At 40.8% G+C, this 21,096-nt stretch overlaps 1 protein-coding gene and 1 long non-coding RNA gene across 4 annotated transcripts in view; both read right to left on the bottom strand.

Moving 5' to 3' along the window:
* The window catches only part of inpp5a (inositol polyphosphate-5-phosphatase A), a 182,477-nt gene that overhangs the window by 67,173 nt on the left and 94,208 nt on the right, over positions 1-21,096 (bottom strand). For all 3 annotated transcript variants that reach the window (XM_019882042.1, XM_019882043.1, XM_019882040.1), the window contains exons 5-8: positions 13,635-13,698; positions 11,668-11,771; positions 3,865-3,917; positions 1,242-1,361 (exon numbers count right to left, since the gene is read on the bottom strand). In XM_019882042.1, the coding sequence (XP_019737601.1) occupies positions 1,242-1,361; positions 3,865-3,917; positions 11,668-11,771; positions 13,635-13,698 (341 nt within the window). The remainder of the gene's footprint in view (positions 1-1,241; positions 1,362-3,864; positions 3,918-11,667; positions 11,772-13,634; positions 13,699-21,096) is intronic.
* Positions 8,607-11,566, bottom strand: LOC109523124 (uncharacterized). The gene is made up of 2 exons (XR_002169705.1): positions 9,825-11,566; positions 8,607-9,553 (listed from the first exon to the last, which is right to left on the bottom strand). It is a non-coding gene; the product is annotated as an uncharacterized LOC109523124 (long non-coding RNA).

The following is a 21,096-nucleotide window of genomic DNA, read 5'->3' as shown; positions in this document are numbered from 1 at the left end:
TGTTCGACTCCTGTAATGACTCCTTGTGGAGCTCAGCTGGTGGTGTGTTCAGCGGCCCCCTTTTCCTTCTCTCCTTATCCCGCGATGAGAGATTTGAGCTCAGAGAGGCAAGGGAGAGGAGAGGAAGGGGGGGATTGGCTTTGGATATTCCCCCTGTCCCTTTTCCTGCTCCGCTTTCTGGGGGTAGGGAGTCACATTTAGGACAATAGTCAAAAAGATGGTTCCCAACCAGCCAGTGAATGGGAACACTGTTGGTGGTAGGACTTCATTCAAAGACCAGGCCGGGCACATTGTCCTCCCAGATCAGCAGAGGATAATGGAGTTTGCTGGTGGCTGCCAAAAGGTTAGCAGCCTCTGTGAAAGGACCAACCCATTATTTATTGCCCTTTACAGAGCCCAAGGACCCTTTTTGTGCTCCTCCTCCCTTCCTTCTGCACTGCCAGCCTTTTTCTCACTCGGGTGCTCCGGATCTGCGCACGACAGGTTCCCCCAAAGTGAACGACTGAGGCGCAGTACCCTCAACAACCTAGCCTGGGGGGCCTATATAACGGGCTGTCCGAAACATGTAAAAGCTCCCCATCTTTACTTCACACCACTTACCACTGATGCCCGATCAGATAAAAAGGAAGTTTTAAACGAAACGACATGACCCAGAAATAACAGCAAGGTTAAACGTGAGCATTTTAAAAGCAGGGAGCGTGGAAAATGCCACTAAGCCAAGTGAATTTTCATTCGGAACCTTCAGCCACCTTGCTGCAAGTCTGACACTCAACTATTTACATCTATTTACAAGCTGACAGTGAAGGGGGAAAAGCAGCTGTAAAACCATCATAAAAGTGGAGGATTCAATCAAAATAGAATCTTCATCATGCCAGTAAATCCCGTTAAGTAAGGGCATCATAAAAATGCAGGGAAACATCCTTGTCCATTAAAAGGTGTGCCATTCTTTCATCAAAGAGAGAATGGTGTAAATAAAACGTGTCCCATAATTCAACTATGTCACCTATACGTGGAGTTATTCAAAGTGGAGGTGACAGGAGGACATGTGGTGCATTTTGATGCCATTCATGTGGGATTAAGCTACCAGGTAGAGGACAGCAGTTACTGTATCAATAAGACTCTCTTATCAGTGCTATGAAGAGAATCAAGAGTGTTCCGGAATGTCACAAATATGGATGAAAACAAACATGGATTCAATATGTCAGCAAATACAAAATAGGGTCAGTCATGTCTAAATGTACCTGTCTAAAACGTAGCCCAGTGCCTTCTGTCTGGTTCCAGAGTAGACCGAGGGGCTCTTCTCCCAAGCCACCAGATTGGAAGCATCGTGGAAAAGATGGATGTTTACCAGGTCAAAACAACTGGGATTAAAAAGAATCATGATCAATAGATAAAAACACGGTTTAGGAAAACTTCAGACAAATACATAATTTGAAATAATGTCACACAAACCTTTGGACGTCGCACAACACATCATCATCATCACCATCAAACATTAGTTGGGACCGTCAAAGGATTCACGCTGAATGTGGGTTTGCTTTTTCTTATATAGTATATATTATATAATAGATGTTTTTTATGGTTGTTTTTGTTGTGTTTGCTGAACTTTTATTTTTATTTTCCTTTTATTAAAAAAGTGGATTATTGTATTAACGTATGTCGGGATACGGATGCCTATAGAGTATACTAATATATATTTTTTTAATTTGTCTTACATTAGTACTATGTTGGTGTTCATTTAAGAAAAATGGTATATGATATAAGGAAGTTGAGATAGGGGTACATGAGTCTGACCCCTTCCTACTCCTTTCCAAATATGTGCAATTCCCCTGTATTTTTATATTATTCCAGTTGAATCATGGCTGTCTTTTTTATGTTACGACATTCTCAAATGTTCAAAATGAAGAATTCTATCAATCAATCGCAACCTTACGCAGTCAAAAGGAAGGAACGGCCTCACGAGGGTTCTTAACTTCTCTAGAGAAGAAAAATGTGACTCATTCAAAGCAGTATTGACTTCAGTGGTGTCCCACTATTTTTGCTCAGCTTACACAACTTTACTTGGGCAAACTTATCTTTACACTGTACCACAAGTGTAAAGATAGTTTATAATGTTTCACCTTCACTACCATTAATTCCACTGATGTGTTGGCGTGATTTTAATAAAAAATATTACCTTCTAGAAGACATTTATTTTTTCCAATGCTCTGGATCGTATTGTGAACAACCTTGGAGGTTCGCTGGACTATTAACAACATCTGTGTTGTAAGAATCTTCAGCAGTCGAGGCACAAATGAGCTAATCTGCTTTCATTCATCTTGTCATGTCAAGATGGAGGCGATAGCTCAGTGCATAGTGATGACGATATCTTTGCTGATCGTATCATTCTGCCGCCAATTTATTTCTTTATTTTTTTTTAGCATGAAAGGCTTGCTCTTATCTCACAGGGTTTCCTCTGCGGCGGGATCCTAAACAAAATGATGCGTGCATGTCCTCCTTTATCGCTATCACTTAACCAGTCGCTCTCTCTTTCGCCCAGCTTGCGCTTGTCAAACATCACGGCCCTATTAAATGCATACCGTTTCAACTCTTTAGTTCTCGTGTCATACCTTTATTAGATTACCACTCACCCCGGCCCGCCCTTCCACCCACCGCACTCTGCTCTTGCAAACTTGAAGCTGCATTTGCATTCCACCCACACAGGTTCAATTGCATGTAATGTTTTGTGTCATCTGTCATATGCAACTCCTTGACTAACATGATTATGTCTAATCAAATCCCCGCTCGCTTGCCCGGAAAGGATGCGGCTATGAAACGAACTCTCTTGTCTGCACTGTCAAACGCAGCTTTTCTAGGTGAAATGGAAGAGATGTAGGGACGGATACTGAAACGATTTTAATTCTTCTACTACTACTCTTAACAATGCTAGTTATTAATCTGGTGCCTTAAGTCTTATCGGTACTTTTTGTTAGAAAAACACTCAAACAAAAATATTAGAACACCTTTTAAAAAAATAAATAAATGTACTTGCCATGCAACTACAATGACATAAATGTTAAAAATACATTTAAAAAAACAGTTATTGACAGAAAAAGAAATGATGTGAAAAAAAAATCGCTATTATACTGTTAACCATGATATAAACAATTATTTAGTGTAAAAGAAAATTTATGCAGAGCATCAAAACTGGAACATGCAGTTGGGCTGCAAAAATCACTTCTGTGAGGTGGGATGCACATTTTCAATATTTTTGTTAAAATTGCTTGAATTTCGCCCCCAAACAACATTTCAATGAATGATTGCCCTTGTGACACCGTGCATTGAGCGACGGCGTTGCCATGTCCTCCCTCGTTCCTCTCCGGTCTCCAGACATAACCACTCAAACCAAGAATAACCAAACTTTTACATTAGCGTAATGATTGCACTGGGTGGAAATCGTTTAGCCATGCCAAAAGATGCTCGGATGTTGCATTCGTAGCATCAGACCTAACCAAATATAAAGGACGTCAGCTCGCACTGTGTGAGTCGATCTCACTCCTCGAAGCCTTGAAAGCCGCTGATTGAGCGGTCGTACACCCAAGCCAGTGCAAAATAGGTGCAAAATAATGTTCGTAAAGAATAAACCTACTGAAATGTAATTTGAGTAATTTCTCCAATATTGTTAACACTACCGTTAAGGGTGGAGATCTTAAATAGCCTCGGGGCCAGTTTACTACTGGGTTTCCATCCCTAAAGATACGGCGGTCGTATTTTAATTGTCATCTTTATTCGCAATGATAGACTTGTAATCATTCAGGGATAGATAATGATGTGATGCATTGTTGTAGGGATCTATCAAAAAAAAAAAAAAAAAAAAAGACTCACCAGTCAGGTAGGGCCCATCGCGTTCTGATGAATCCCTTTCTGGACCACTTGCACTGCAAAGCACAAAACACATGAAATCAGGCAGTGCTGAGGTTCTCAAGTTTGTGCACCTCGTGGCACCTAAAAAATAAAGTCACTTAGCCCTCCATGTACCACTACCATGACTAACATTGTAATACTTTTGCATAGTAGGCCAAAGTGTTCACAAAACACAATGTTCTCATGTCTGTTTTCTGAAAATAATAAGCACACTGATCAATGATGGAGAAAAAGTGGCATGCAGAGTGTGGACATCTGGTACACAACAGCTGTTTGATCAGATCCCACCAGTCTTGAGTTAATTATCCAATCACAAGTCTAAAGATCTTTCTCCAACACCACATGATTCACCATGAAGCTGGTTATTAAATGAGGGACAAATTGATGCTGTGTTCTAGTTCTTAAATGGATAAATAAGTCTCTTTCCCCTCAGCCTCCCGTTCACTGTGCAACTCTCTCTGATACTCCTAATGGGGAGTTAATTGTAGTGATGAATAAACTAATTATGCGCCAGGTCACATAATTACAAATTGACAAATTTCATTTAAAAAAAAAAAAAAAAGAAAAAACAAACCAAGAAAAAAAAACCCCTCAGCTTCACATTAAAGGGCTAAGAGGTATTTGATAGCGCCTCACATCCTTCAATCTGCATTAGAACAAGATTAACTGTATCAAATTGAATTACATTAGCATACTTGAATTAATCCATACTGCCTTAAGAGGATGTATGGGCCCAATTATGAGTTGCTGTCCAAATATTGTGACGTTAAAAGCAGCAAATGGAATTGGATGCACGTGAATTATTGACCTTGCGCTTGAAGAAAAAAAAAAAACAATATATTTAACAGACTATAATACTGACTAAATATGACATACATATATAAAAACAAACATTAATTGGCTATGAACACCAATATCCATTTGGACCAAATTGCTTTGTAAAATCTACCGCGCTATTCATGCTTTCCCCTGCGACCTGTTCAGATAAAGTTGAGGAAAGAAAGTGAGTGGCTAGGATGACGAGGGACAAGATGAAAAGTGATGCTGGGGGTGGTCGTGCTCAGCGCCCATACAAGCACTGACTGCAGCCAGAGACGTTTAATCTCGATTTAATTTAAAGAGCCATTAACTGCAATCACAACATTAAAATCAATCACTTCCCTGACACCTGGCCCCAGATTGCCCCATTTGCTCTACGTATGACTGATCGGCCCTCTGCTTCATCGCTTGCTTATAAACACACACACACACACACGCACGCACGCACACACACACACACACACACACACACCTACACACACACACACACACACACACACACACACACACACACACACACACACACACACACACACACACACCCACACACACACACACACACACACACAGACAAGCAACACTTCACATACATCCACACCCACATTCAATTTTTCTAAACAACATAGGCAATTTCTTGTTTTTGCAGAAATGCAGTTAATATGGTTATCTCATGAAATCAATCAGGCAGAGGAAGTACTGTGTCGCTCTATGTTGCTTGACACGAAGACATCATCAAGATTTGGTCGCTGGCATTGTAGCAGAGATGATGACACAGATGACATCCAGCCTCATCGAAACTCCACATCCACAAACGCATCTCCAAAAAAAAGATTCACGTTGACACCATCGTGTGACTTGCTCAAAACAGGAGATGTATTCGGATGAAAAGGATAAGTGACATGTAATCATATCATAAATCAGATTTAGTGGCAGTGAAGAGTCACTGGGCGGGGATGAGGGTGAGAGTCAAAGGGCAATGGTAAAAGGTCGCAAGGCTGGAGGTGACATTGGCTGACCCACCACAGGTCAGTGATGGCGTCTCTGCCCATGACAGTGATGAACGGTGGCTACATGGCGGGTCACATCCAGGGGTGTCAAGCAATACATATACAGGCTGACTGCAACACATGCACACATTCATACACACGTGCACAAGAAAAAATCAGAATGAGAAAAGCAACAAAAAAAAAGAAAGAAACAAATCCCATCTTGGGATGGATAGGTGCAACTGCCCAAATTGGAAACCTAAAAATAACACAAAAAGGGTGCAAATTATCCTTTTTCCCGAAGTATCATTTCACCTTTTACGAGACCAGGGGTGTCAAACTCATTTCACATTGTGAGCCACATACGGACTCGGTAGATGTCAAGTGGGCCAGATCATTAACATTATACCATACTATGCTGTAAATAACCGAAATATCATGTGTTTCCTTAGTTTTGGTATAAAGAAGCATTGGCACATTGATACTGTCTGATGTGTTGGGTCTGTCTCATAGACAGACTGAGACTGCTGTTTTCTTCTCTGATCAAAACAATGTTGTCGTCTACTCTGATGAAAACAATGCGCCCCCTAGTGAATAATCCATGAACTGCATTTTATGAAAAATATTAATTTCGTGTCTTTTATGCATGTTTTCACTTTTGAAATATCCTGCGGGCCTGATCGAACCTCCTTGGGGGCCTGTTCCGGCCCGCGGGCTGTAAGTTTGACACCCCTGTGCTAGACCATCGTGTTTGATATAAATAAAGGTCTACTCAGGATGTGGTAAGGAACATATGCATTCATGTTCGAATAAAGAAATAGCAATGTGAGTTATCTGTCAGTGGATGACAAAGATGGTGAGTAGCAAAGAATACACAACAAATACAGTGGAACCGCAAAAGTGGATCCAACCTGTTCTCTTGTTCAAATTCAAATCAAAATTTGAATTAAAATAATCGGTTCCAGCTCCAAACATTTAGCACGAGTTTAAGATTCCTACAGGTATGTAAGAGGGTATCATAAAGCCGTCTTGCAGAGGTGCCTGACTCCTCTCATTTTGTTAACCACTCTACTTTTTGAGAAGAGGCAAGCGACGTACAGTACATCGGAGCTCGCCGGTCGTTAGGTGAATGTCTAGTGCTAACAGTAATCTTAACAGTCTTTGAAATGACCCAGTGCTCCTTATTGTCCAACAGTACGCACCTGTGATTTAAATTACAAAATGCCGGTCAATAGCAAGAGGCCGGCCATCTGATGAAGGAAGGAAATGTAGGAGCTGCCAGATTAAAAGCAGCACTAAACTTGCTGTTTTACAGATTCAATACTTGCATGTGGCTACAAGCGATAACCGTCAGACCCAACATGACGTTATCTCTGTTGCTGAAATACCACAAGTGACAGACCCATAACACCGGTCGCCGGTTTGCTCTGATTGTAGCAGATCGCGCCCTGACTCGCAGTGGACGCAGAGTGGCTGCGCTCCTCGCCTCTGACATCAGATCACCCGCCAAATGTGTTCTTGTGTTTCTGACTTGATTTGAATTTTTGGACTCAAGTACAGGAATACTTTCCAGAAGGCAGTATATAATTTCAAATGGCATAAATAAAAGGTATGAACAAATACTGTCAAATTAGTCAACATATACTTTAGAAATGGATAGTTTTATTATTGTGAGCATAGCCAGATTATTGCTGCAGCAATAATAGTATTTTGGAGGAATATTAATACAAAAATTGGATGGACAGAGATAGTGGTGCATATGGTTTGAAGACGTGTTTTTTTTTTCCAAAACGCAGGAAAATGCACATATACCACGAGCGATGCCACAATATTGCAAAAAACATTGAGCAACAGCTAATTTTAATCAGAGATGGCTCTATGTGTCCCTAAACATATTTTGACGCCAATTCAAAAAGTCTATTTTTTTTTTTTTAGCACATCAGGTTTTGCGATATTTTCATTTTTGGTTTGAACTATAAAGCTCACACAATACCTGTTTTATGATTTGGGATTTCTAGCTATGACTTTTGGGAAAAAAAAATCAGCTGTTGCTGAACCTTCATAAATATTCCTAAATATTTTACCATGTTAGGCAGCCTGGTGGCCCAGTGGTTAACGCGTCGACCACACAGTGCAGGTTCAATTCCAGCTCCGGCCTCCCTGTGGGGAGTTTGCATGTTCTCCCCGGGCCTGCGTGGGTTTTCTCCGGGTACTCCGGTTTCCTCCCACATTCCAAAAACACGCATGGTAAGCTGATTGAACACTCTATATTGTCCCTAGATGTGAGTGTGAGCATGGATGGTTGTTTGTCTCCAAGTGCCCTGCGATTGGCTGGCAACCGGTTCAGGGTGTCCCCCGCCGACTGCCCGAAGACGGCTGGGATAGACTCCAGCACCCACCGCGACCCTTGTGAGGATAAAGCGGTTCAGAAAATGGATGGATGGATGGATTACTATCTTATTATGATTAGAAAATTATTAGGTAAGCCTGAGAAAACATGTGCAGATTCGGAATCTGCACACCCCCCCACCCCCTCCCACCCCAAAAAAGAAGAAACCAGATTCGGAATCAGCACAAAAAAAATAATACTTGCACTTCTGAGTGTATTAAAACATTTTTCAAAAATTAGATGACCATTCACACACCCACACACACACACACTTCAAACATCGCGTCAAACGACATGTAACATGGAATGTAAGTTAGCAGAGAACCACATTGACAAAGTTAACTTTAGAGATATCATCCCCGTGTCAGAGCATATTATAGAGGGGAGTGGCAGGATGTATGGAATCAATTCAATGCTTTTATGGGGAGACTTATGGCGTGAACAACAAATATAAACTCTTCTGGTCGTTGATCTACTGCCTCTCTGCTATTTTCATCCTTTTCTTTTTATTTATTTATTTATTTTTTTCTCCTCCCGTGTAAAACAATCAATAGCAAGGGCACATTAATGTTTTGGTCGTATACTTTATTTATATTGGGCAATGACAAATCTGTATGATGGAATGGTTTGCAGAGACATGTATTACTGCAGCAGCCGCATACATAGATTAATGCTCAGTAGGGGGTGAAAATATTGTCAGAACAAAGTAAGCCATCAAGACACCAAATCCATTATGGCAACCTTTCAAAAGATATTTACAAATTTACTTCTTGATGAATATGTTAATTAATCTCACATTACACATCGACAAATTAAAATAAATGGTCATGAGTATGAATTGCAAATGTAATTCATTTAGAGACTATTAAATTACAATTAAACGGAGACGGAAGACAACAGACCAAATTCAGCTATGATCCCCCACCCCATCATGAACCATGTTGTAGCACAGAGAATACTGTGGAACTTAACTCAAATTATTGAGTCATTCGCATACAATTGCGGGGTCACTGAGGCTGGTGTGGTACGCTGGACTCACTTGGATGGAGGCAGCATGGGTTCAGTTCATGCTCAGTGAAGGTATGAATATGAAGTTATATGGTTGTCTGTCGTCATACGGCCTTGTGATTGTCACCGACCAGACTGCGGCCGTGTCTGCCTTTCACCAGAAAGGCACATAACAAGGCTCATATAACAAGATGAGCTCCATATGGAAAATGGATGGATGGACAGCCAGCCATAAGAGAGTGAACATATACTGTACATATATACATTCATACTACAATTTCATATTGCAGTTGATTTCTATGCGGGAAAAGAGTGCTACAACCTGAGTGGGAAGGACAGGACAATGTAGGTTAGGACAAGACAGGACAGAACAGGGTGGGAGAAGAAGAAAGCAGTTCTGTGTTAATGCAGAGTTGTTTATAGTAATTTAGGTGTGGTCCCACCCAAGCTACTGAATCCGATCCGTGTGTCTACATTAATTTTATTTATTTTTTAATTCAGTTCGTTTTAATTAGTTTTTAGAGCAAGTGTGTTCGCTTTTATTAATTTTTTTTGTCAAATACGCTACGTTTTACTTTAGTTTTTATTTGTTTAGTTTTTTTCTTTAAATATATGTATGTGTGAGTGCGAGAGGGAAAAAGGTAAAAGAACAAAACTGTAATAAAGTAAACTACAATTCTCAAATGACAGTTTCACCTTCCTTCTTCTGCTGTATGGACATACTGCAATATGGAATGAAAGCTGAAACCTCATGTATGATATGAATTGACAAAAAACAAAATGTACATTTTACTATTGTTCTAGTTGGGTTCAAGTGAAACATTTTCCTTTTTATTTTATGTTGATAATACAATTTTTTTAAATTTTAGTTTTAATTATTTATATTAACCTTGATCCCAGCATCATTGGAACTGATCATACATTCTTCAGTTCAGAAGTTGACAAGTTTCGCAGAAATTGCAGTTTTTTTCATTTTATTTTTTTTTCCATACGTGCCCGCACAAAGACACACACACTGACTACTATCACAGCATGATGTCATCAACAGCCAGCCCAATGACACTTTATTGATGGGGACCTATAAAAGGTAAGACAGATGCGGAGAAACAAACATCTGTCTTCCACCAGCCAACTCATCTGTCTGCGCATCACTCTACAACCTCCCGCAGCGGAGTTCTTATGACAAATAAAAACTAGTTTATAAAATATCTAATCTAACCGAATAAAATAGTTCATTTGAAGTGAACATCAGTTATGAGCACGTTAACAAAGATGCAGTGGCTGCCCTCTTGGTCTGTCTGGTCGAATGTCTTTTCCCCAAATCTGTCCCTCCAATATCATGACATGGCTGAGACCATGTGACCTGAACAAGCTGAGACTCGACGCAACTGGTTTGGGACTGTGTGTGGCACATTGTTCCGTCCAAGATCTCCATGTAATAGGATTCCTCAAAGCCTCGGATGGATGGCAAATGTAGGCAGTTTCATCTACTAAAAGAGGGCATAAATCACACGTGGAGGAAGCAGGGACGAGGCAGGGGTTATCACCAGTCTGCCTCCCTCATGAGAGCTTTGCATTAAAGCATTAGTGAAATTAATTCATCTTTCATAAGAGGTTTGAGCAGTATCTGTGATCTATGATAACAACCAATTTCTCACTATGGAGAGCCGGAGGAGGAGGAGGGAGACAGGGGGAAAAAAAATAATAAAAAAAATACTCAGCGACCCTGATAGACTACACAAATCTGCTCTTTTTAAATGGGCTAACATTATCTGGAGTGCCGCTCTCCGGAGCATCATCCCAGATTCATATCCCAGGCGGGAAAGGAGCATAAATCACAGGGGGAAAACTTTTCTTAACCACCACCCACCTCTACCTCTCCCTTCGTGCGACATCACTCCCCTTCTCGCGCTCAAGATGGACTGTGCCATCGTGTTTTGTGTTTTTTTTGATGTTTGTCCTTCGAAAGGCAGAATCATGCGTTGACATAATGGTGAAATAGATGTGCAACTTACTCGAGGCGATTCGTTTTATTCAGATCATATCCAGATGTGGCGTCTACGTGTATATCGGATATGTGGCACTGCCAGGGTGTGGATTTATGTCGGTCCGCGGAACTTGGATGGGTTTGTATGGCGGTATAGCTACAGTTTGTGAAAGGCATGGAAATAGGGGGAAGAGTGCGGACAGGGATGATTCCATCTGTTTTGCATATATGTGCAGAGGCGGCCATTGGAGCATGGTTGACAGATGAGTGGGGAGTGCGGGGATGACAACGCGGGCAGTCGTGCTCTTCATGACTACATCAGCACAGCTCTGCTCAATGCTCAGCTTGCCTATGACGGCGCACAGCACCATACAGGACAACTGAACACATCAGAGTAAGTACAGAACTGGTCCTCAGGAACCAACAAGCAGGCTGTGTTTCAAAGACTCCAAGCTACTCTATATAATTCTTTATTGTTGTGATTAATGTAGTACTAATGTCGTAGTTTCACAGAAATTAAAATGTCCTGAAACACAAGCAGAGGACAGACATGTCACTCTGACCTAACCACTCACCTCAGGAAAGTAGTCCTGTGGAAACTTCTCTTTTTCCAGGGAGGGTGTGCTTTCTAAGGTCTCGGAGCAGGTTTCCTTCCCAACCACCTTCCTATATTTCTTTGCTGATTGAAGAAATGAAAAAAAAAAATTGGTTCATTTTTTTCAAGACCCCAATGAATTCTCTAAACAAGGATTTAGAGCGCACAATGAGCAACCCCCTTGTACAGACAACTGCACCATCTGCTGGTGTGAAAGCAGAACTTGAAGCGAACAGATTCAAGACCAGTTGAGTCCAGACTGACATTAAGCCTTGTGCTATAACAACCTCGATTTTTCTCAAGCATCTTTGTTATTGATGCAGTCGATAAGACATAGAAGAATAATGCATGCAATCAACAGAGGAAGCAACTTAAATTTTATTCTGTAAATTTTTTTCAATTTTAGTGCACTAATTACAAATTACTTTTGTTTTAATTTAAACTTTATTCAAAATGTTTAGTTTTTTTAAATGATGCATACTAGTTTTTCTAGTATGCATAATATAAAAGTAGTAAATTGATCTATACAATCAAAATGTGGTATACATCTTAAACTGGAAAAAGGTGAAAAAAAAATTGGAAATCGTGAAAAAAGCAGAATATTTTAAAGTTGGAACAGTTTGAATCGGTCAAAAAGAGAAAGAAATTACAGGGGAATAAAACTAGCAAAATATATACTTTTTTTTGCTTTTTTTTTTTTTTGTGAAATTTTGAAAAAAAAAATGCAGGAGGGATAAGCTCAACTGTTTAATATAGGAATGGTTTGAATCGGTCCAAAAAATGAAGAAATAAGGGATTAAAAACCTTAGAAAATCTTAATTTGGGGAATTTTGTTTTGAAAATTTGAAATAAATTGTGGTAGGGATAAGATGAACAGTTTTCAGATGGAATAGTTTGGTCAAAAAATGTGGAACTTAGACCGCCCCCCTCCCAAAAAAAAGTTAATATTTAGCTTTAATTTATTTTTAATTTTTTTTAGTGCAAATGAGCTGAATAGTTTAAAGTTGGAACGATTGGAATCAGTCAAAGTAATTCGGAATTAGAGGTTGAAACCCACAAATTTTTGGATTTGAATTATGAATTTTTTTGATAAATGATCGTAATACGAATGAGCCGAAAAAATTGAAGTTGGATCGGTTAGTACAGTAGTAGTCAAAAAACGTAGAAGTTAGGGGTAAGAAAATCCAAAAGACAAAAGTGAAGCGCCACCCCTGAAGGCAGCTATTAATTTCACAACAAAGGAGAAAGTATAATACACAGGATAGTAATATGGGCTGCTTGCTTCACTAGCAGTGCCATTATTCATGGTACTGGTCGGTCGCAATCTCATAATTAAAATAATTTACACGCACCATATCTTTGAAGATTTGAAAAAAAAAAGTTTTACTCATACCATCGTAGAGACATTTGTGCAGCTTATATTTAAGTATAACTATTTAGATGAAACGTTAACCCCATTCCAAACGTCAGGTTTTCGCTAAATCATCATTTAGAAGTATGCACAGAGTAGTGGTCTTCTTTTCTGAAGGAAGCCGCCTCTGCCATCGCCCTGTCCTTCACTGGGGTAACTGGCGCTAACGCTGACTTGGGTCTAATAGGAAGCAAGGCGCCACCACATCTATATCCCTCCTTTAATTAGCGCGGCCACAGGACTCCGGGGCCCTCTGACACCGCAGGCTGATGAGACTGCCGTAACTGTCCAATAACCTGCGGAACACCATTACCGTAGGCCCGAAATCTTATGAATTAAATCCTAATATTAATAAGCATTACCACTCGGTACCGCTCTTTTTACATTATCCTCAAAGACAATCTTAGCTCATTGATTTTGATTGAAGCAGGAATAGCCCGCAAATGGTTGCATGTGATATGCAGCGGAGGGATGAGGGGCCACCATAGGTGGATTCCATTTCGAGTCTGTTGCTGTGATGTATATGTGTGGCTCACCTTTGAAATCAAACTGCTGGATGTTTTTCAAAGACTCATGAATGAAGTAGAAACTCCCCAGCGCCTGAAAGAACAACAGACAGAAGATGAAGCAAAGGAAGCTGCTCATCGAATTGGTAATATACGAAATGATGTCGAATTGGGAATATACAGTACCCGGAGTACAGTAAACAGTGCGGTCTGTGTATGCACCCTACGTACTTCTTCCAATGCGGCGACTCATCAATTTCAGCTAACTAAAGGACAAATTCAGCGGAACCTTTGAACGGGTAGAGATCCACTTCAATAGGCTTAAAATTGAAATTTTCTCTGCGGACAATCGGAAAACTTTCCCAGGAAAAAGTGAGTCGCCCAGATGGGGATTTGATGCGGTTCACAGTCCACTACACTGCTTTCTGTTGGCCCGATTTAAATTTAATGCAACTGAAGGCAAAGCCCAGGCTCAATCCGCTATGTCTTTGAGATGGCAAACCTCGGGCTCGGATAATTCTGAGTCTCTTTTCTCTTCTTTGGCAAAGGCTGGTGAGTAACTTTTTCAAGAAAGAAGAGTACAAATTAGAAGACTAATGGGTATTGCAAAGAAGTTAATGGCGAAAACCAGAGAGCAAAGGATAGACATGAAGTGAAGTCAAGGTAGGGGATGGCAAGGGAAACGGGAAATGAATGGTAAGTGATGAAGTGAAGATTTGAGGGCTCGATCAGATAAAGGAGACAGGGCATGAGTTTAGTCTTCCTGTATTTTCCAGCCGAGGCCTGAAGAAAACGCCTCTATCTGACAGGATGGGAGACAGTCTGGGCCCAGCCTGCATTATTTATGAGTGCTGGCACATCTTGAGATTAAACATTTGCTGATTTGTCAAAAGCACAAACATGAGGTCCTGCTCATCTCCTTGACATATAAGTTCAGCCATTGGAAAAAAACACTGTCGCGCATTTAATTGATGAGGGGAGCGGCTGGTGACCTGTACCTCCTGTGCGCTCCCCTACTTCCTCGCTCTGATGGAGGACAGAGAAAAAAGGGGGACGGATAGAGGAGGGGGCTCGAGAATAAGAGAGAATAGCATTGGGCGAAGGCAATACTCAAGGTCACAGCTTCCCAGTTTTTCCTGGTTTCCAAGAAATTCCACCTCTACTATGCGCACTTGTCTTTGGCTTGTCTGTCCTCGTTCGACAAAGCGTAAATCTTACATACATTGATAGATAAGAACGCCCAGTGTGTGCGTAAATACTGATTACTGTAACTGAAAATCATTCTTTCCCAAGAATTTTGTGCACAATTTTAATATTCATTCATTCATTTTCCGATCCTCTTTATCCTCACAAGGGTCGCGGGGGCCTGTTTTTGGAATGTGGGAGGAAACCGGAGTACCCGGAGAAAACCCATGCAGGCCCGGGGAGAACATGCAAACTCCACACAGGGGGGGCGGAGCGGGAATTGAACCCGGTACTTCTGCACTGTGAGGTCGACGCGCTAACCACTGGCCCACCGGGCCTCCCACAGTTTTAATATTGTGGGGTTAACTGAAAAAGGTAGATTTGTTTTTGCATTATTTTGTTCTGAGCTTAAAAACAGTATGTGCAGCATGTTTATCGAATATTTGTGATTCAAAGTCACTGCTCAATTCATAAAATTGAAAAATTACAAAGGTAAAAAAGGAATGCAATTCACAAACATATACACATTTATATACACACACACACACACACACACACACACACACACACACACACACACACACACACACACACACAGGTATATATTTGTTTTTGCTTTTTTTATGGGTGTAATTATACGTTTATTGATCAATACAGTACATTTCGACGTTACGGGTCAACACAAAGCGATACAGTGATCCTTCGCCATTTCACGCTCAAAGTTTTGCGGCTTCAGTGTGTCGCAACCCCCCAGCACCACCAAATTAATTTTAAAAATAAATAAATAAAAAATACAGCCAATACCATATTGTGTCAAGACGCGTTGTTTCATGTTGATGAGTGAGAGAGTTTTCCCTGCATGCCGAACAAAGAGTTGCGTGACTCAGGGACTTTGTACATGCCCATGCAAACAAGGCACGTGATTAGCGCGACATTGACCAATGACAACATTGTTGATTGCTTTAACAGCGGCGGCAGGGAGTTGGTTCGCAGCCTTGTCCGGGTAGCATTATTTTGAAGGTTTCCTGACCTGGTGAGCTGTTTTTTAGACACGTCACAAGGAAGCCATGACACAGACAGCTCAGGTGAAGGCTGATGAGACAGCCAAAAGTTTTTTTTTTCTTCATGAAAAAAAAGACCATTGTCTGATGAAAAATAAACCATAAAGCTATTTCAACTAATAAGAAGACAAAATGAACTTCATAGTGCAACTCATCACCATGTTTTTCTGCAATTTAAAAACTTCAGCTACACCGTCAGCGGCTCCAGCAGAAGCGTCTCGAGGGAACCAAAAGCCTCCGAGTTAACTATGAGCTACTTTCTATGCCACCAACACAAGCCTCTTCACCTCTCTCGGAAGGCAATGTTCATGAATGTTAATTATTTTATAAAGTTTTATAATTAAAAAATTTAAGTAAATATGTCTTCTGTTGTCATTCCTGTCTCAAATATCCATCCATCCATTTTCCGATCAGCTTCATCCTCACAAGGGCCGCGGGGGGTGCTGGAGTCTATCCCAGCCATCTTCAGGCAGTAGGCGGGGGACACCCTAAACCGGTTGCCGGCCAATCGCAGGGCACACAGAGACAAACAACCATCCGGGCTCACACTCACACCTAGGGACAATTTAGAGTGTTCAATCAGCCTGTCATGCATGCATGTCACGCAGGCCCGGGTAGACCATGCAAACTCCCGGAGACGGGATCGAACCCACGACCTCTGCACTGTGAGGTTGACGCGCTAACCACTGGACCACCAGGGCGCGCTGTCTCAAATATGTAAACTATAAACACTGTTTTCACGTTTTAAACATGGTGGTACCTGTGATGTTTCTTGCTTGCAACAGCATCAGTGATCAGACAGACAACAACATCGTGGACAGCGACTCTTCCATCCAGCTTTGCCCCACATGTACACACACGTAACTGGTCTGTAGTCTATGTCCTTCACCAAGAGAGGCTGCTAACATACTAAGGAACAGCCGTGAAATCCTGATTCACATTTAACTGTATGCAAACATTACAGCCACTTACAAACACGAAAATCCCTCATTGGGGCAAATCATACTTCGCAGTTTTTCACTTTTCTTGACGGCGGGGGTTATGCGTGGGGGAGGTCTGGTACCAATTAACAGTGAAAAACGAGGGATTACTGTGTCTCACCTTTTTTATAGTAATACAATTCGTAACGATAAAGCCGATTCCCATCCAGTATTGATGCCTTGTCTGTCAATAACCTAATTAAAAGTAACTCCAAATAAACACAATAGAATGCTCTTTGATTGGATTTTATTTTAAAACCAACTCACCTCTGTTGACTGCAAAATGTAAAAAAAAAAAAAAAAAAAAAAAAAAAACTGATAACACATCAATTAAATAGATGTATCGTTACAACCACGATACACAGATCGATCGACCGATCGATAGACAGATAGATCCTCCCAAAAACACGCCTTAAAGAGCAAAAGGACAGTCTCATCAAAGCATCAATTAAATGACATTAGAAATGATATTCCTCTGCTTCTCCTTTAACGAGCCATTCTTAAGGCAATTGGATGGGAACAAATGAATGGACAACTACCCTTTAGTAGCTTTCTGTACACTACTTAACCCTCAACCTTGATGCAAAGATCCTATTTACATCAAGGTTCCAAAACCAAGTGGCTTGCTAGGCTCCCTCTCATCTGCCTCACTGCATGGCTCTTCATGAAGAAGCTATTATATTAGCAAGCTACAATTAATCCATTTGTCTCCTAACATGACAGGCACCAAATATTCATTAGGGCTTGGCTGCGCTGACAGGCCATGCTGATCATTTACCAAGAGCTTTACAAAGGTCTGTGTCAAAGGTATGTTTGTCACGTCTCACTTTATTGATTAGCTGCCACATTTCCATGAAATAATTAAAAGTATATTTTACATATTTATCAACCCCACTGCCACAGCGGCTACTTAATCCCGCATTAGGAAAATGCAGTCTATTAGGTGCATGATGAGGGGGAGCTAAGGGAAAATGAGTAATCACCTTAATTGGAGACAGAAAGACAATAACTGCACCATAAAAGCTTGGATTTTATGGCTTGTTCTGCCAATCCTATCTCTTATCACGACTTGTATTGCCAATGCCACTCGGAGATAAGGGAACATTGGCTCCGCTCTCCTTTGTGCGTGTGTGTGTGTGTGTGTGTGTGTGTGTGTGTGTGTGTGTGTGTGTGTGTGTGTGTGTGTGTTCATGCAAGTGTGCAGTTGACATTTCTAATACCCGGGCAGATAAGAGCTGAAGAAGTCCCAATAGACTGGCTAGTAGAAAATAGAGACTTGAGTGCTGCAGTACATAGCCTGCATACTTTGCTCCCATGAATGCTTTATCGATACCGAGGGCTGCAGGAATTAGTTCTGGCCAATGGAGAGAAGCAGGATTTCTGTGACCTCTGAATAGATTTTCTGCATTTAACGTGAAAAATGGGCCATAAAGCAAACATAAAAGTAATAATTTTTCTTCAAGGTCTCACCTCCAATATGTGCGAGGGGAAAGCTACCAGTCCCAAGAGAGCTGCCACATACGCACTCCAGTGTCATCAGAGTGTCACTGTACAGCTTCTCCGAGTGATATTCTGCTGTCCCACAGCCACTAACAACGTGGGGCATAATGGGTTTGTGTGCTCACCGTCCAGTGAGGTTTTTAATAGGAAAAACTGCAGACAGGCTCAAGGTTCTGTCCAGCACATAAATGGAGAGGGGCCTGTTTTGCTGCTATCTAAATGTGCCATTCCTTCTTGGCATGTATACTTCATTCAGTGCGTAAGACAGAATTGTCTGAGATGAGGGGACACTTCTGTGCAAAAAGATGCAGTGACATCAAATTAGTGGTTGATTGTGGTTGAGATGTGGAAGAACCACAGCCCGATCCAAATCCCCATTGGCAAAAACAAAAACGTTACCAGTCAGGAAAATACCATTTGGAATACTAAAAGGTGCACTGGATTATGAGGCGCACCTTCAATGAATGGCCTATTTTGTAATTTTTTTCATATAAGGCGCAATCTACAATGCATCCACTAGATGGAGCTACACTCCGTCCATTCGAGTCGAGAGGCGTTCATGACCGCCTCCGAAAAACCTAAATTCATGATTACTTCAATGAAACTACGAAAATTCAAAATAACGAATCAAAACAGAAAATCAAGCGAGGAAATCACAAAATAAATTCTATAGCCCCCTGCAGAATTTATTTTGGCATTTCCTTGAGCGTAGCTCCAACAGAAGCATCAGATGTCAGTAAAATGTAGGAGACTGGACCGTCTCAGAAGTGTTTTGTTATTTATTCCCTTGTTGTGTACTGTATTCACAAACGAGGAAATCACAAAAGCAGCAACACAGTTCACTGAACCAACAGCAAGTTATAACATTGGTAAGCATGTCTCCAGCAAGGAGCCATCTTGGGGTCGACATATTACCGTAATGACCATACACAAGGCGCACCAGAAAAATACGGTATGTCAAATATCTGAAGAGGAGAAACAATGAATTATGTGTGTGGACAACGTCAAATCAGTAAAAAGGCAGTTGAAGGGCAAATGGTCCACCTCAATTGTTTTACTAGTAACAACTGAATGCAATAGTCTATATTCCTTTTTCCATTTTTGCCCTTTTCCTCCAGTATTGTGCCAATTAATATGCAACATCTTGGGCTAAATGAACACCTTCACCAAAGCCTCTCTCCACAAAGCGTCCAATACTGCACAAACAGCTTGTTTTGTCATCAACGCCACACAAGTAAGCGGCATCAATAGAAACGGTGTGCGTTTTCAGCTCACTGATCGAGATGGAGCGGTCTTACTATTTTCTACTGCTGCAGAGTACACTGCCCACCCCCAATCTGCCATATGTGTTTGCCAAGGCCCTCTCACGGAGCCATTGATTGAGTATTCACAGTATTGAGCCACAATGTCTATTATTCATTGGCTGCCTGGAAAGCCTGACTGGATATACACACACACACACAAACTCTCATTAAAACTACTTCTATCACTTCCTGTGATTAGAAGGAGGCCCAAGTATTGGAACCATCTTTCAGGTCCTGAATAAGCCCTTTCTCAACTGCGGGGCTGTTTGTTACACAACACACGTATGGGACATCAAGTGAAATGTATTAAACTGATCAGAAAGAAAATGGCTTCTTAACGTAATTTCAAAGTGATAATGACATTCATTTTACCTGCGTTTGAACAGATCCGGTACGTAAGGATTGAAACGTCCACATTCGAGTCTCCTGTTTGATTGACGGAACCTAATTTTTGACCGGTTAATTTGGGCCGTTCTTTACTTGATGGTGTTGCTTTGTATCGTTTTTTTTTTTTTTTTTAATGTACAAAAGAAGATGTTATGGAAACATTTTTTTTAGTTATACAGTAGACTCCCATGTTGTCATGTTGCGGCACCCGCAGATTCACAAATATGCGGATTTATTTTTTGTTATTAAAAAATATATAGTTTTTATAATTTTGTGTCTGTATGGGGGGGTGGGAGGGGGCCCTTGTTTTACGTGAAAACTGCTTATCGGCAGTATACCCCTGTTTGTTCAAAAATATTTTGGGTCAAAACAACGTTTTTGTGCTTTTCCTTTTCCAATGCAGTTACGTTGATGTGCCCTAATGATACACGGATTTTTGCAAGTCATGGTTCAGCCTGGTTCTTATACCCTGTGAAAAATGGGGGTCCACTCTATTCTACTTGCCGTATTTGGGTTCCATTTTTAAATGAAGCTTTGTGTCTTGGTTGGTCGCAGCAAATAAAGGTTTTTCAATTTTTACGATTGGAACAATGCAATAATTCCCATGTTGAAACATATTTTCAAAATATTTTTAGTTTCTAAACACTGCTGACTTTGGCATGTCAAAGAAAAGGGTAAAATTGTTCCAGTTTCTGACGGAACTAACAAATATTCACACATAAACACAGGTAACAAGACAATGCCCAAAGGCACAAAATATCTGCAATCTGTGAAAAACGAGTTTTATATAATAGTGTTGAATTTGCAACTTTCTCCTGATCTCATTGCACCCATGCATACACGTCCCTAAGAGGCCAAGGTGTGCACGGAATAGTGATTATTTCCATCCATTATCTGTGTTAGTTCTTATTTCTTGTTATTATTTAGTATATTCTTATTTTACTTTATTTTCTCGCTCTCCTTTCAAGTTTGTATTTAAAGTTGAGTTGTCAAGGAATCAAGGAATTTGACTTTTCTCAAAATTCAAGGATACAAGGACTTTTTTTTTGTCGTACTAACACCCATTTCCCAAGAC

Source organism: Hippocampus comes, unplaced genomic scaffold (assembly GCF_001891065.2).
Source record: "Hippocampus comes isolate QL1 unplaced genomic scaffold, H_comes_QL1_v1.1 scaffold36, whole genome shotgun sequence".
Classification (NCBI taxonomy): domain Eukaryota; kingdom Metazoa; phylum Chordata; class Actinopteri; order Syngnathiformes; family Syngnathidae; genus Hippocampus; species Hippocampus comes.
The sequence above is the reverse complement of the archived record's forward strand: the minus strand, read 5'-3'. Positions and strand labels throughout refer to the sequence as shown.